Here is a 15818-nt window from a genome sequence, read left to right as displayed (position 1 = left end):
TTCCGGGCGTGCCACTCAAGGGGTTAATTGAGAGAGTGAAATCTGCTGCAGATCAGTGTTAGAGTCTGCGCCAAGCAGTGTGGATTTTAACCCAAATATTCTGTTATGTGCGAACGTACCTTTTAGACAGCCATCACATGTCAATCCCTTTCATTTTTTCCTAGTAAGTGTGCACATGCAGATGTTCCAGATACATGGGGATCTGGTGTACGTCTTTTTTGTTTTTAGATGATGAAGAAATAGCCTACAAAATATTTTAGTTTAGAGAAAAAAAATGTATTGCACAGTCCTAATTGGTGATTTACAAACTAAGACCACTTTGACACAGCAGTATTTTTAGGTCATTACTTGTTGTTCTGGCTTACAAATGTTGATCTGGAGTCCAGCCAAGCACAGAAGGGGTATGGATATTTCTGTTATACTTTTTCTCTGTCGTTTTCACTCCTGTTTTTAGCTTACAAAACTAAATTAGTGCAGTGTGTGGTGTCTAAATCCACTTAAAACTCCAAGAAACATTAAATGCCTTTTAAGTCCAATTTTGCACTCCAACTTAGACGTCTAGGAAGCTGGGAGTTGTTTGGTGAGGTCATCACTCTATAAAGCTGCTGTAGCGGTTGGTCACTGATAGTTTTCTTACTTAAAGGGACTTTCCTGCAACTTAAAATTGCTTAACCCGTTCCAATCCACTGTCTGACGTCTAAAGACATTCTGATTGAAGGCTGTACAGCTCCGATGTCGGAAGACGTCCGGCAGGGTATTCTTACTGTAGATAACAGGCCGCTCTGTTGTCGGGGGCCTCTCCAACATGTCCAGTACCGCAGTACTGGCTCTAGCCAGCAGGTGGCGCCATTGTATGATGGCAGGAAGAGAAAACTCCCTAGGACACCCTGAATCTAAAATTGGATTGCAAAGGGTTAATAGCTTCTCTATCCTTTTCTGGTTGCTGCTGACCAGGACATGTGACTGCTGCAGCCAATCACTGGCTATAGAAGGTCTCTGCTGTGGCCAATGATTGGCTGCAGTAGTCACATGTCCTGGTCCATAATAACCAAGAGGGCCAGAACAATTATGAAGCAAGATTAAGCTGGCCAAATGTTTTCTGAATGATTTGTCATCCATGATTGGTCTGTAAAGGTTGCCATCTTGGATGACCATGTCCGTTAAAATGACAATTTGGACAAAACTGATCAATCTCTGCTACGGCCGAGTCTGGGCTTCCATTTATGAAATGTAGATTTGCCATTCGACATGCATATGTTTCAGACATTGTAGAGTGCTGCAGCTTAAAACTTTTCTTAAGAAATCTTTGAGAATTTGTCAGAAAGCGGTCTAAGTCTGTCTTTGGAGCTGTCCAAAGTCTAGTATATGGCTAGCTTTACATATTCAGATGCGGCTAGCAGCTGCGAAGGATTGTAGGACCTCTCCATAGCAGCCGCTGATTAGAACTGCTGCTGCTCCTTCGCCCCCACCAATCAGTTATACGTACCGGTTGGCTCTCCCTCCTCCTTTTTATCACACAGCTACCAGCTTCATAGAAGGGGAGGTGAGCTGATTTGTGCCTAGTTGTGTTGAAATGTATACACCATACCGCACCATAATGAGACATGCCATGCAGGATTCCTGAAAAGTTGGGTGACAACTAATGGAATCCTTTTTGCAGTTGGCATTCAGGATCCTGGAAGAACTGAGTGACAATGTAGAGGTATGCAAGCCTTTATACCACATACGTCGCTATAACTAGTCAGACATGGCATTCAGGGCTCCTTTAAAGCTGGGTGACAAGTAGTAATATCACCATTATATTTACACTCAGCTGGATCCTGAATGGAAGGTTGACCCAGTGTTATATACCTCATTCCGAGTTGGTACTGCTGCTCTTTATTCCTCCTGTAATACCTCCCTGCCTGGTCTGTTAAAAATACTTTTTCCTATTTTCCTCCTCTTAAAACTAGGTGCGCCTTTATAAAGCGAAAAATACTGTCATTTTCAAGAAATTGCTAATAAAATAATCATGGCTCTTCATTTTTATGTGTTTCTGAATAATTCCAAGGAATTACATTACCGTATATACCGGCGTATAAGGCGACGGGGCGTATAAGACGACCCCCCAACTTTCACCTTATACGCCGGTATTACAATGGAGAAAAAAAAAATCATTACTCACCTCCCCCGGCGTTCTGTCGCGCTCCGGCAGGATGTCGCTCGCTCCTCGTCCCCGGCGCAGCATTGCTTTCTGAATGCGGGGCTTGAAATCCCCGCCTCCAGAAAGCTAATACACACGCCGTCAGCCAGTTACAGCCATTCAATGACATCATTGAATGGCTGTGATTGGCTAAAACACACGTGGCTTCAGCCAATCACACTATTCAATGACATCATTGAATGGGTGTGATTGCTAACACACGTGCGCCTTCAGCCAATCACAGCCATTCAATGCTGTCATTGAATGGCTGTAACTGGCTGATGGCGTGTGTATTAGCTTTCTGGAGGCGGGGATTTCAAGCCCCGCATTCAGAAAGCAATGCTGCGCCGGGGACGAGGAGCGAGCGACATCCTGCCGGAGCGCGACAGAACGCCGGGGGAGGTGAGTAATGATTTTTTTTTTTTACACTTTTTTTTTGGTATTACCGGCGTATAAGACGACCCCCGACTTCAGAGCAGATTTTTCGGGGTTCAAAAGTCGTCTTATACGCCGATATATACGGTACATTTTTTTGTGCTTTTGGATACTTTAGGGGCCCTTGGTTCAGGTCCTTACAGTGGCTCTGCATTCCCTCCCCCTCGTCTTATTAGGATTTGCTTGAGTGCTGTTGACCTCTGTTTGCTTATTCTCAGGATAGGTCATCAATAGCAGATCGGAATGGATCCGCCATTGAAGATTCCTGCCAATCATCCGACCCGCTGTCGGTGCAGCTGCCAACGACCAATATCTATGTTTGTGCTGATCACAGCCATTTGACCTCTTAGGTGCTGCAGTCAATATACTGACTGCATTATTTAAGTTGGTAAACAGAGGAACTCCACCACGCACGAGGCGATCGCAGAGTGCTGATTGGTTACCATGGCGGCCTGGGGCTTTTTGAAGGCTAGCATGTATGCCGTTGAATCAAGCCTATGAAGCCCTGCTTACAGTAAAGATATAATACACTGCAATACAGAATTATTGCAGTACATTTGTAAAGGCAGACAAACAATTAAAACTTCAAGTTCCCTATGGGGACACAAAAAATATATACAAAATGGGTTTAATTTTCAAAATATTTTTTAAAAATCTTGAAAGAATAAATATTTTATATCGCATACCTAAATCAGAACTATTACAATATTGCAGTATTTATCCTAAACTATGGACACTAGGGGAATAAAATTACACAGTGCCAAAAATAATGGCAAAATAAGTTATAGCTCTTGAAAAGCCAGGATGCAAAAACACCAATGAAAAATGGCTCGGATGTAAAGGGGTTAAATGGACTTCGGACTGTTTTGGTTTCTGTGTTTGTGGTGAGGACAATGTAATCAGCCAGTTAAGTTTAATTTTGTTTTAGGACATTTGTTTTTCAGTGGTCAGATGTTACCTTATTCGCTTCCTGTTTGTGTTTCAGGGAAGATATTACTTACCGGCTTCCAGAGCTTGAACAGCGCGGCTCCGATGAGGAGAATATGGACTCCGAGACCTCAAACAGCACAGAGAGCTTATTGGATGATAGACCTGTTCCTGTAGAAAAGGAAGGTCAGTATTAAGGTAGTGTGTCATTTGGTATTCTTTCTATATATAAACATTGCATGCTGAATTCTTCATCATCACATACCAGAAAGTTTACACTTAGGAAGTTTCCTCTGTAAGGGTGTATTCATACGGGCGTATTTTGGTCCGTGAATACGCAGAGTATTACCATCTGAAATGCGCTGTTGCTCTGCATTTTCTGCCTATCGGTATTCTTTTTACTCAGGTAAATACATGGGTAAAAACAAAAAAAAAACCCTCACATTAGCATTAATTTTGTGCCTAAAGCTGCAGCATATACTTGGGTTTTCTGCGTACTTATGCGTGCCCATTGATTTCGCTGTGATACTACAGTATGTAATTCGCACCAAGATAGGACAAGTCCCGTGAAAACTACACTGCTGTGAATGAACCCATTGAAGTCAATAAGCTCTGCGTAAAGAATCTGTGCCTAGTTCCTCTTGTGTGAATTAGCCTTAGGCCTCATGTCCACGGGGAAAATCAGGCCCGCTACGGATTCTACATGGAGAATCTGCAGCGGGTCCCTCCTGCCCCGCGGACATGAGCGCTGAAAATAGGAATTTAACAGAATTTACCTATCCGTAGCGGGCGGGGAAGGTCTGCTGTTCCTCACGGCCGGATCTTCTTTTTCGGCCGGCGGATGAATTCGTCACGCCGGCGGCACGTCGCGGTCACGTCGTCGACGTGCCGCGCGCATGCGCCGGGCACATCCGCCGAAGCAAGAAAGATGCGGCCGTGAGGAAGAGAAGACCTTCCCGGTCCGCTCCGGATGGGTAAATACTTTTAAATTCCTATTTTAGGTCTCCCGCGGATCCGGACGGCTTCCATAGGCTTCAATAGAAGCCCGCGGGAGCCCAGCACGAAAATGGAGCATGGTCCGGATTTTTTCATGCTCCATTTTTTTTTAAATCCCTTTTATTGACGATCCGCGGGTATTTATCTACCTGCGGGTGGTCAATGCATCCCTATGGGGTGCGGATCCGCATGCGGGAGATCCGCTGCGGATCTTAAATCATATTTTGCCCGTGGACATGAGCCCTTAAGAGTGTTCATATGTGAAAAACTATAATTGTTGCAGGTTTCTGATCTCAAAATCCACCACAAACTACAGTCCAGCGTTCATGAATGTCAGTCTGCAAAACCCACAGGGGGGAAAAAAAATCCTGTTTCTTTTTGTGACATGAATTTCACAATTTGCAATGCAGAGAAAATTCACCATATATAGATTCGACCTGAAGATCCTTCCGGTTGCTTCACAATACCCAGACTACAGGAAACTTTGACTTTGTGCTGATGCACATGGCCATATTACTCCTCTGTACTGTGTGTATTATGGAGCTCATGGGATCTGGGCATGAACCAAAGAATAAATCTCTAATCAAACAATTGCCCTTACCACTATGCAAAGAAGAATTTCTTTCCACTGTTAGAAGGAAAAAAAAAAATGAAGCCGTACTTAATAGCCATTGAAATCTGTGAGCACTTCAGTAAATATAAAAAGTAGGTGCATCTGATACAGCTTTCAGTTTGGGCTAAAAGAGGGTGAAAGCTTTTGGTGCAAGTTCTCCGTGCCGGGAGCGATAATAGAGAACCTGAGGGTTTTCCCATATTGAAATATAGCAATAAGCCAGAGCAAAAGTGCAAAAATGAGACCCGTTTGACATTTTATGTTCAGTGCCTGGATAGGAGCAATTCGAGGAGCTGGACATAAGTTGTGCATGGCAGAGGAAACTTTATATAGCACCACAACCCGCGGGGATGTCATCAGTAGTACCAGAACCACTGCTTTGGCAAGTCACTGCACTTAGTTTGACAAGTCTTCTAAATATGGCTAAACATAATCAGTTTAAACAAAGTCACACAGCACCGACATGCACATTCTTATCTCGAAAAAATGGACACCGCTTAGTATAAATTTTTTGTTTTTATCCACAGCAACGTGTGTGGTGGACGCAGCTTTTGTGTCGCAGACCGTTGTGAAATCCAACAACTTTACAGCCAAAGGCCTTATGTCTACATTGTATCCTCCTTCAAGTATCAAGCGAAGGCCTTCTTCCTTTCTGGCAAAAATGAGAGGCACAAGACGCAATCCTGTACTGCCGACTGCCAACATAAAGTTACCCCCTGGAATATCCAAAGCCACAGACTACCCCAATGACTCGAACAGCGTTCGAAGGAGAGAGCAGCCTGGACGAAGAACTGACAGCATCCAGTCTGTATATGTCCCTGATGGTTCTGTGGTGCCCACACAGGGAACACTAGATTACGAACCCACCGCCAAACTAATACGTCGTTTTTCAGATCCTCACCTCCAGATTCCCTGTCCTGAAGAGTCCAACCTCTAAACCATGAAAAAAAAAGTACATGACATTATTTTTGGACTTCATATTGCTTGCTGAAAGGAGCTCCCTGGGACTCGTGGGGCATAAAGATCAAGGATGATTGTATGGAAAGGAGTGGTGTTCATCTATGTATTTAAACAGACTGCAGCCCCTCACTTGTGTACAGGATGCGGTGTTGGGGTGTATGAATGAAATGCGGAGTGTGAGGAATGAGTGTCACCCTTCCTACAGTAGTGTAGGGATTCAGTTTCAAACCGTTCATTCCAGGTTTGTAATATCATAGGACCAAAAAGTGTCTTCTTCTTTTTTTCTTTTTGGCCTTGTGCACCTGTTACAGTAATATTTTTAAATGTATATGATATAGCGTTTTAATATTTTTGTTGCCTTTTTTTTTATATATAAATATATATAGTAAGAGGAGGGCCAAACTGTTATCCTAAAGAGCCACAAGAGGTGTTCAATTTTTGTTTGAAACATTGTTCTTGTTTTTAGAGATGACAGACTTTTTCAGCAAGACGCAGTAAAAAAAAAAAAAGTAAGAGTTTAGCCTCCATAGAAAATGCTGCCGTAAAGTCTAGCTGTACAAGATACAAAGGCCACTTTATATTTCCATTGACGCAGGAGTAGGAGCTACAGGTGCCTTATCAGTATGATTTTGTATTTAGTCTTTTTCTATTTGCACATTTACAGATGTTTCTTCGTTTAATACGGTCTGTGTGCCCATCCACAATCCAAGCACTAAATTGTTTGTAGAAGTACTCCAAGTCTACTCCATCCAACTTTTTGGCATTCTAGATTCTGAGGTTGACAAATGTTATAAGCTGTAAACATTCCATCTGTTAAATTTGGCTATAATCCTAAAGGTTGTACGCCCGTTCTCACAACATGAACCAAGGGATGTTAAGTGTGGTTACATTGTCCCACATATTTCACATAATAGAAAAATAAACCACTAATATGAATTCATGAATAGTAAGTGTCCTCAACCATGGAGCAGACCTCTTGATTTATTCTGACATGCCTTTCCAAATGAGCAGTTTAATTTAATCTGCTTTCAGTCAAGTATCTGTACGTGTCTGGAATGGCAACTGGTCACGCATATATTGAATTAGTACTAAGTAGTTTTTGGAAAGTTGGAGGATTTGATGTGATATGTTCAAGTAATATATGTGAAGAAGTTTCTTATCAGCTTATTAGGCGTAGCGCCCACGGCCGTGACGGGCTCCGCAAGCGGAATTCCGCAGCGGAGTCCGTCACGGCGTCCACAGAGAGACCCCATATTTCCAGATCAGACGCATGACGCTCCAGCGTGCATGGGCAGTAAAACGCATGATGCACGGGCAATGTCATGTGACGCGCGGGCCGCGCCACTTGACGCGGCCGGCGGTGGGCTGGGAAGCGTTTTCACGCTATCTTCCGGTGTTCTACAGAGGAAGATAGTGTGACGGACTGCTTCCATTGACTGCAATGGAAGCCGTCCGCGCATATGCCCACGGCAAACAGAACATGCCGTGGGTGATTGCGGGTGCTTTCACGGGGCGGAATTCCGCACCGTAAGCATTGCGCTATTAGGTTCAATAGAACCTTGAAGCTGCGTGGCAACGCTGCGGATTTACGCGACGTAATACGCTGCAGAAATCCGCCAGTGGGAATTAGGCCTTATAGTTATTCCTGTTTTTTAAAAAAAAAAGTTTCAAAACTAAAAGGTATAATAACAGGTGAACAGCGCCAACTACCATCACGCACATATTGAATTGGGCTTTGGCTTCCAATAACATAGATTTTGTGATGGCTCTCCCCAAAGCTTTTACCTTTTTGAAACTATTTTTCAGTTTCTACACTGATACCCCATATACACGAAGCTGAGTGACCTGGAAAAACACTGCAGGTAGTACGTTCTCCTTTACGGGTGTATTGGGAATATGTGCTGCTCAGCTCAAATTTTAACAGGATTTCCTGCTGGCTCATTGTCTCATGATTAATGAGCTTTTTTGGGAAATGTAGTCATGTGATCTGATTAGTCTCCCAGAATGCAATGCAGCAGAGTATTGCATAATTTCAGCTTCAGAGATTGTACAAGATTTAAAAAAAAAAATGTCTGTTTTCTCCCAGGAGCTGTGCTATACCTGTCCACAGGGTGTGTGTAGTTTTGCAGTTCATTCACTTATTTTGACTTGAGCTGCACTACTAAATATGCCCCGTGGACAGGTGTGGCACCGTTTTTGGAAGAAAGCAGCCATGTGTTAAAAACTCTGGAAAACTTCTGCAGACTCCTCAAACTTTATTATGCCTTGTGAGCCATGTATAATATTCAAGTGCTGGTCGGGAGCCACTTACTAATCATTAACATACTAAAGGTGTGGAATGATCAAATCACAATGTTTTAATCTATGGATTGGATATGTCTATAATATATGTGGATGACCTATTGTGCTAACTGAGGGCTCCTTTGGCGCGCCACTTAGTAGAGGGTGCATGGGGGACTCCAGAGGTACTGGTATAATGAATACAGCTCTAGCTATAACTCTGCATCAGTACGAGTAACATAGTGTACTGTACTTACGACGGTACTTTACCTTCTAACAGCATATAGAAGTAAATAACCTGCATAAAAGGTTAACATGCACTTTAAGGTCTTGTGTAAGTTGGGATATTTAGATCATTGCTGAGTGCCAATTGGATGGAATTAATTATTACGCTGTCATTTTATTGGATCCTGCTCAATAGTTAGGAACTCCCTTTTCTCTGCCGGTTTGTGTTCACCATGGTACGCAAACTGAGGTTTTTCTATTTTTGTTTTTTTTGCACACAGCTGCCTAAGTGTATAATTGGCTTGAACCCATTTCTTCTGTTACCTTGCATTCCTCTTAAGTCATAAAGTGCCTTATTACTCTCTAAGAAAATATACGACGGCCATGACCTTCAAGGGCTTAAGTGTTTGCTTCCATGGAATGTCTTGGCAGAACGCATTTCCTTTTTTGCATTATTATTTATTTACAGCAAGGTGTCCATTGTCCGCTATGTCATGAATACATGTGTGTGCGCTAGAAACATTGACTAGGTAATGTAAGCAAGAATGTCTAGAGGAAACTGGAGCAGAATGCTGTCCACTATTTGTGAAAGCTTGATTCCATTTTAAGTAATGCAGTGTAAGTATAATTCCTTATTTTGTACATTGCTCTTTCGGGGACTGCTTGCTCCAAATGGTCTGATAAGCAAGAACAGTTAGGGACCAAGTACCTTTTACAGTCTTTCTTGATTTAGGCCCTTTTACAAAGAACGATTATCATAAAAAAAGGTTAAAACGAGCGAAAGTGAGCGATAATCTTTCAGTGTAAATGTAGCGAACTACGAACAATAAATTGTTTGCTTTTCATTCATTGTTCGTTTCATGCAGGCATGAAAAAAAAGTCATTGTTGGCTCGTTCACTAATCATTTGGTTGCAATACCAATCGTTCAGTTGCTCTCATTCACTTATACAGAAAATGTGAACGGCTGAACGATTTCTTGTTTGAATGAGACAACAATGTATCTGCCGGTCTAAACAGGCCACCAGAGCAAATTCTGATCCATCGTTTTGTGTAATGGGACCCTCACACACCAAACGTAAAGCTGCTACAGATACGTTGACAGTTGGTTGGTCCTGATGACTTACAGCAGTTGGTACCAGTTGCCTAGCTAATATGTAATGGGAGAGTTGGGAGACCACCCACACAGTTGATGTAGGGGGAAGTGATGAAGGACATGTTGCGTTTTAACATGCCAATATTGTTCCGTGGGATATAAAGTGCTGTCAAATGAGGATAGCAATGGTTTATTCCCCTCTCTCCTCAATGGAATAGAATGTACAGAATGGCATTTACTGGTGTAGTCAGACAGCGATGCCTTTGCTGTGTGAAGGTATCCAGAGTTAGCATATCTGGTCGTGAGTATCAACACCTGATGAAACCAAAAGTATTGACAACTGAGTAATTGGCACCACCATCCGGCTAGATGCTTTACCATTCTGTAAATGTAAACCCACACACTTAGCCAAGATGGCTTATATATGGTACAGTAAGGAATAATAGCTTCCAGATGGACAATGCTCTTAAGCTGGCCATACACTTCCGAAAACGATGTATGAAAGTTGTCCTCCAATGTTAAATCTGCAAAAGCAAAGATAATGTTCCAGTCTGACCTAGTATATCATTTTTTTCTACATGTTTTCTAAATGGTCAATGCTAAATGACAGCTGCATGCTCCACATTTAAGTACACTGCTTGGGTGAGGGCAGTTAAGTCTGAAGTCCACCTTTTTGAATACCATTCAAAGTTTTACATATGGTCTTATATGACCAACATTAAAACTTTAGTCATTTTGTTAAACACCGGAAAAATACCATGTATGAGGGTGCATTCACACGAACGTATATCAGCTCGGTTTTCACGCCGAGCCGATATACGTTGTCCTGGTGTGCAGGGGGGGGGGAGGATGGAAGAGCCAAGTCCAGGAACTGAGGCTCCCGCCCCCTCTCTGCCCCTCTGCACTATTTGCAATGGGGAGAGGTGGGACAGGGGCGGGGCTAATTCCTGGACTTTAGCCCCGCCCCCGTCCCACCTCCTCTCATTGCAAGTAGTGCGGAGAGGGGGCGGGAGCCTCAGTTCCTGCACTTGGCTCTTCCATCCCCCCCCCCCCCCCCCCCCCTGCACACCAGGACAACGTATATCGGCTCGGTGTGAAAACCGAGCCGATATACGTTCGTGTGACTGCACCCTTACAGTGTATTAAGTCCAGAGCTGCCTTCACTACACTGCTGACTCCAGAGCTGAATTCTCCCAGCATTGCATCTTGGCCTACTGTCTCCACAGAGCTGATTTTGTATTCTGGGCAGTATACTCTTAATACTAGGCACTATATAGCGCCACTTCACTATAGGATGTCTATGCTGTTGGATAGTATTGAGCCTCAGGCTTGCTGACTGTATCCATTAGCGGCTGACAGACCTGAGATTGCAGTTATGGTGCATAATCCAGACTTTAAAGGCCCTTTTACACAAAACAACTATCGTTCAGGTCATCACTGGATCATGCAAAACTCTGCAACAATCGTTCAGTGTAAACAGGGCTGGCGACTGAATGAGGAACCATAATTCATTTGCTTATCCTATGTCATAAATATTAAATGATCGGTCAGTGTAAAGCAGCCAGTTGCTCATTTAATGAGCAACTACCGGTTTACTTTGAATGGAGGTGGGCAGCCAGAAACCAGCTATGGCCTGCTCTGCCTTCATTTACAGAATGATTATCACCTTTTCTGTGCCCAAGCACTGTAGCGGTTAATCATTGGGATTAAGCGCCTGACTGTAGTCCTGTGTAAAAGGATCCCATCTCCGCATCCATACAAGATAACTCCTGTAGAAAGCCGCAATGGAGTTTTGTTGATTTTAGATCTAAACTAAGATTGTATTCAAGTGGCGATTATAAGGACTTCAGGAAGAACCTGCCTGACGACTTCACATTAAACAGACCACATCCCAAAACGTTAGTGACATGTAGCACGGTGTCCATCTGGCTCTTGGAATCTGTCCAGTCTGATAAACAGGCCTCCGTTTATTACAGGTCGGAGAGTTTTGTTGGTACAGAATGCCGTATTTTAGGGTTATACCTGGTGTGTGCCTTTTGGCTTCATGAAGTTTAGCTAGCAGTCTAAGGGTGTTTTCAGACTTCTCGTTAAATCTTTCGAATAAGTAGCGGTTGTGGATTTTGATGTGTGCAAGCTTAATTTAATAAGAACAAAGATAAACCTCAAACATGCAAGGTCTTCTTCAGTTGTATAGCCGGCAAAACATTGCATGAAATTCTTTGTTGCATCATTCTGGGTTATTCTAGGTAGATCACAAGGTCAGGGGATTTGACTCAGTACTTGCAGATGACTGCAATCTCTTTTGCTGTTCCTTAGTTTGTGCAAGCAAGTTCTACAATCACATTAAGGGTGCGTTCACACGAACGTATATCGGCTCGGTTTTCACGCTGAGCCAATATACAGTGTCCTCGTGTGCAGAGGGGGGAGGATGGAAGAGCCAGGGCCAGGAACTGTGCTCCCGCCCCCTCTCTGCCTTCTCTCCGCCCCTCTGCACTATTTGCAATGGGGAGAGGCGGGACGGGGGCGGGGCTAATTACTGGACCTTAGCCCCGCCCCCGTCCTGCCTCCTCTCATTGCAAATAGTGCAGAGGGGGCGGGAGCACAGTTATTGGCCCTGGCTCTTCCATCCTCCCCCCCCCCCCCCCCCCCCTGCACCCGAGGACAACGTATATCAGCTCGGCGTGAAAATCGAGCCAATATACGTTCGTGTGAATGCACCCTAAAATCTGCTTGTAGCCCAATAGGTAAGGAACATGGCTGCCTGCAGTTTGACAGCTGTATGTATATATGTATAGACCTGTTGGTGCCCCCTTTGAGAAGTAATTGTCACCAAGTCTGATTGTGGAAATGTATGTCTAAACATTTTATGTGATCATCTTTTGTCATCTTTATTAAATAAGTTTATAACTGGACAGCGCCTATTCATGTTTTCACCTTTTATGGGTCATAGCTCCTGTAAATATTTAACCAATCTTGGCTCGCGTTTTTATTCTTCCAGTTTGACTTAATAATCAAGACAGGAAGAACCTGCCAGGGCTGCGCAGCTTAATTAGTATATTTTTGTCTTTGGTTTCATTAAAATGGGATTAGACAGTAAATTAAAAACTTGATACATCATAGTGACGTGTTAGACGTATTGATGGGCGGTAGAAGCAAATGGGCAGACGTGCTAAGCTGAGCGCTGTGCCTATTCAGCTGTTAGACTCCATGGACTTTCTCTGGGGCTTATACACTACAGATGAGCTGGCACAGTGGTCATCTGAGCGTTTATGCCTCTATTGTTTTAGCTTCCTCTTAACATGTTCCATACAGGGAAAAAAAAACAAAATATGCAAAGGAAAGCTCAAAATTGCTAAGGAGGAGGCAGAAAGACTGATCGCCAAATAGAGCAAAAATAACCCTAAACTATTCTTTAACTATATTAACAGTAACAGGATTTGCATTGAGAGCACTGGCCCTTTAACAAATAATGCAGGTGAAATCAGCAGACGATAGCTGTCACTGACAAGAACTCCTTAAAATGTAATCTTTAATAAAGAAATACTAAAAACTAGCAGCTTTATGAACAGACAACACAAATAATGGTCTACACGGACAGGCGCTGCGTGTAATTCCTGACCAATAATTGGTTATGTCTTTGTATGTAAGAGACATAATACCAGTTCGTAGAGGAAAAAGATACTAGAGTAAAAGAATAGTGGTCCTAACAAAGGTTGGGGGAGAAACAACCAGGAGGTGTTGTTTCCTGACGACTAAGGTGATGCCTGTCTGCCCGTCACTTTAGACAAATAGGCCTGTCTACTAAGGGACAAAAGTGAGGGCCAATGCGCTAAATATAAGTATAGGGATAAGACCCAGAACGATTGTAATGAAAGGTCCAATATCCCATTTGGCGTGTGAGTCAAACCAGAACTAGAGCTCTGGGGTCACTATAGGCCCAATATAGTTTGAGTTCTGGATGACTGCTCAGCACAAACGTGCGGTTCACTAAAAACTGTTATATTATGGCTCGATGTGTTTCTGTTGTAAACACGGCTCATCAGGAGCCTAATTAGGAAATAAACCATAGAAGAATGATGTAATAATAAACTTGGTCAATGTCCCAATGAACCTAAGAGTATACCTCAAGGGTGAGGACAGTGCCTGGTAATAAACTAGAGTATAATGCCTAGTAAAAGCCAAGGCACCGTATTCCCAGAGATGGTCAAGGAATGAAAAGGAGGGCAATAAGCTGTCCTGCTAGGAATGGCGATTCTGAAGTTGGTCAGTATTTGCATCAGAGTTACATATATCACCACGCGGGTTTAGATAAGCCCAACAATATCTGCCTGTGATATCGAGCTAAATGCCAAAAAGACCCTCTTCCTATACTCAGTATTTGATAATATTGCAGGTTAAACTGCAGAGATATGAGTATAGGGATAACCAATATTCAAATAAATGCCAACTGATGCTAGTTAACAAAGAGAAATATGTAGGTAAGAAAACCCAAAATAATGAAATCAAAAGCCTAGCAGCATCTCCAGCCTTGAAGGAGAAATCATAGAAGACGATGTGGGGTGGCGGGGGTTGGGCGGGGCAGCAGACATATTAAATTTCAAGTGTATTCATGAACGAAAAGGAAATGCCACATGAGATGCAGGGGAATAAAATGTACCCCTCACAAAATATTACATATCTAACGCAGGAGGAAGTGCAGAACTGGTTAAAGAAGATTAAAATCGATAAATCGCCAGGCCCAGATGGAATACACCCAAGGGAACTAAGTGATGTGATAGCTAGGGCTGCTATTTTTAATATTTATGGATACTATCAAGACCGGGGTTGTACCACTGGATTGGCGCATTGCCAATGTAGTTCCAATATACAAAAAAGGGGTCCAAAAGAGTCTGGTAACTACAGGCCGGTAAGTCTCACTTCAGTAACGGGAAAAATATTTGAGGGGTTTCTGAGAGCCGCCATCGAAGAATACCTCAAAGAGGACAACGGTATAACTCCTTACCAGCATGGATTCATGAAGGGTCGATCATGTCAGAGCAATCTGATAAGCTTCTACAATGAAGTAAGTTCTAGGCTGGACCTGGGAGAGTGTATTGATCTCGTAGATCTGGACTTCTCTAAAGCATTTGACACTGTGCCACATAAGAGGCTGATATATAAGATGAGACAGCTCAGATTGGGTGAAAACGTGTGTATCTGGGTAAAGAATTGGCTCAGAGATAGAAAGCAGAGGGTGGTAATAAATGGTTCATACTCAGATTGGGCCACTGTTGCTAGCGGGGTGCTACAGGGTTCAGTATTGGGCCCCAATTCTGTTCAATATATTTATCAGCGACCTGATAGAGGGGCTGCACAGCAAAATATTAATATTTGCAGATGACACAATAATACAATATAATTAATGCAATAGAGGACGATGTACGGCTACAAAAAAAAAACCTGAAAAATTGGGGGCTTGGGCAGAAAAATGGCAAATGAAGTTCAATGTTGATAAATGTAAAGTTATGCACATGGGCAGGAAAGACTGATGTTACCAATATACACTAAATGGGGTACAGCTAGGGAAAAGTGATATGGAAAAAGACCTGGTGGTGCTAGTGGATTGTAGATTTAACTGGAGTAACCAATGCCAGTCAGCTGCTGCAAAAGCTAATAAAGTCTTGGGGTGCATTAAAAGAGGTATAGGGGCAAAGGGTGAGAACATTTATTCTACCGCTATATAAGGCACTAGTCAGGCCCCACATGGAATACTGCGTACAGTTCTGGTCACCGGTGCTCAGGAAAGATGTTACAGTGCTGGAGGGGGTTCAAAGAAGGGCAACTAAACTAATACATGAAATGAAGGGACTGGAATACCGAGAGAGGCTATCCAAATTGGGATTATTTAGCCTAGAAAAAAGACTGCTGAGGTTTGATCAAATAACTATGTAACATAACATGATCTGTTTATACCCGGGACTGCAACGGTAACGAGGGCATCCGCTACGTCTAGAAGAAAGAAGGTTTCATCACCAACACAGAAAAGAGTTCTTTGCTGTAAGAGCAGTGAGACTGTGGAACTCTCTGCCTGAGGATGTGGTGATGGCAAAATCCATAGAGGAGTTTA

The 15818-nt window shown here is 43.1% G+C and overlaps 1 protein-coding gene across 7 annotated transcripts in view; it reads left to right on the top strand.

The window, feature by feature from the left end:
• MYO9B (myosin IXB) overlaps positions 1 to 8981 on the top strand; it is a 160798-nt gene extending 151817 nt beyond the window's left edge. For 6 of the 7 annotated variants that reach the window (XM_066604612.1, XM_066604607.1, XM_066604608.1 and 3 more), the window contains 2 exons: positions 3603 to 3730; positions 5681 to 8981. In XM_066604612.1, coding sequence (XP_066460709.1) covers positions 3603 to 3730; positions 5681 to 6090 — 538 coding nt within the window. In that variant the 3' untranslated portion in view covers positions 6091 to 8981. Of the gene's footprint in view, positions 1 to 3602; positions 3743 to 5680 lie in introns of all 7 variants that reach the window. The other variant, XM_066604610.1, reaches the window with a different exon arrangement.
• Positions 8982 to 15818: the final 6837 nt, after the last annotated feature.

The sequence above is a fragment of the Eleutherodactylus coqui genome, chromosome 5 (genome assembly GCF_035609145.1).
Source record: "Eleutherodactylus coqui strain aEleCoq1 chromosome 5, aEleCoq1.hap1, whole genome shotgun sequence".
NCBI lineage: Eukaryota > Metazoa > Chordata > Amphibia > Anura > Eleutherodactylidae > Eleutherodactylus > Eleutherodactylus coqui.
Note: the sequence above shows the minus strand (reverse complement) of the source record. Positions and strands in the feature narration are given on the sequence as shown.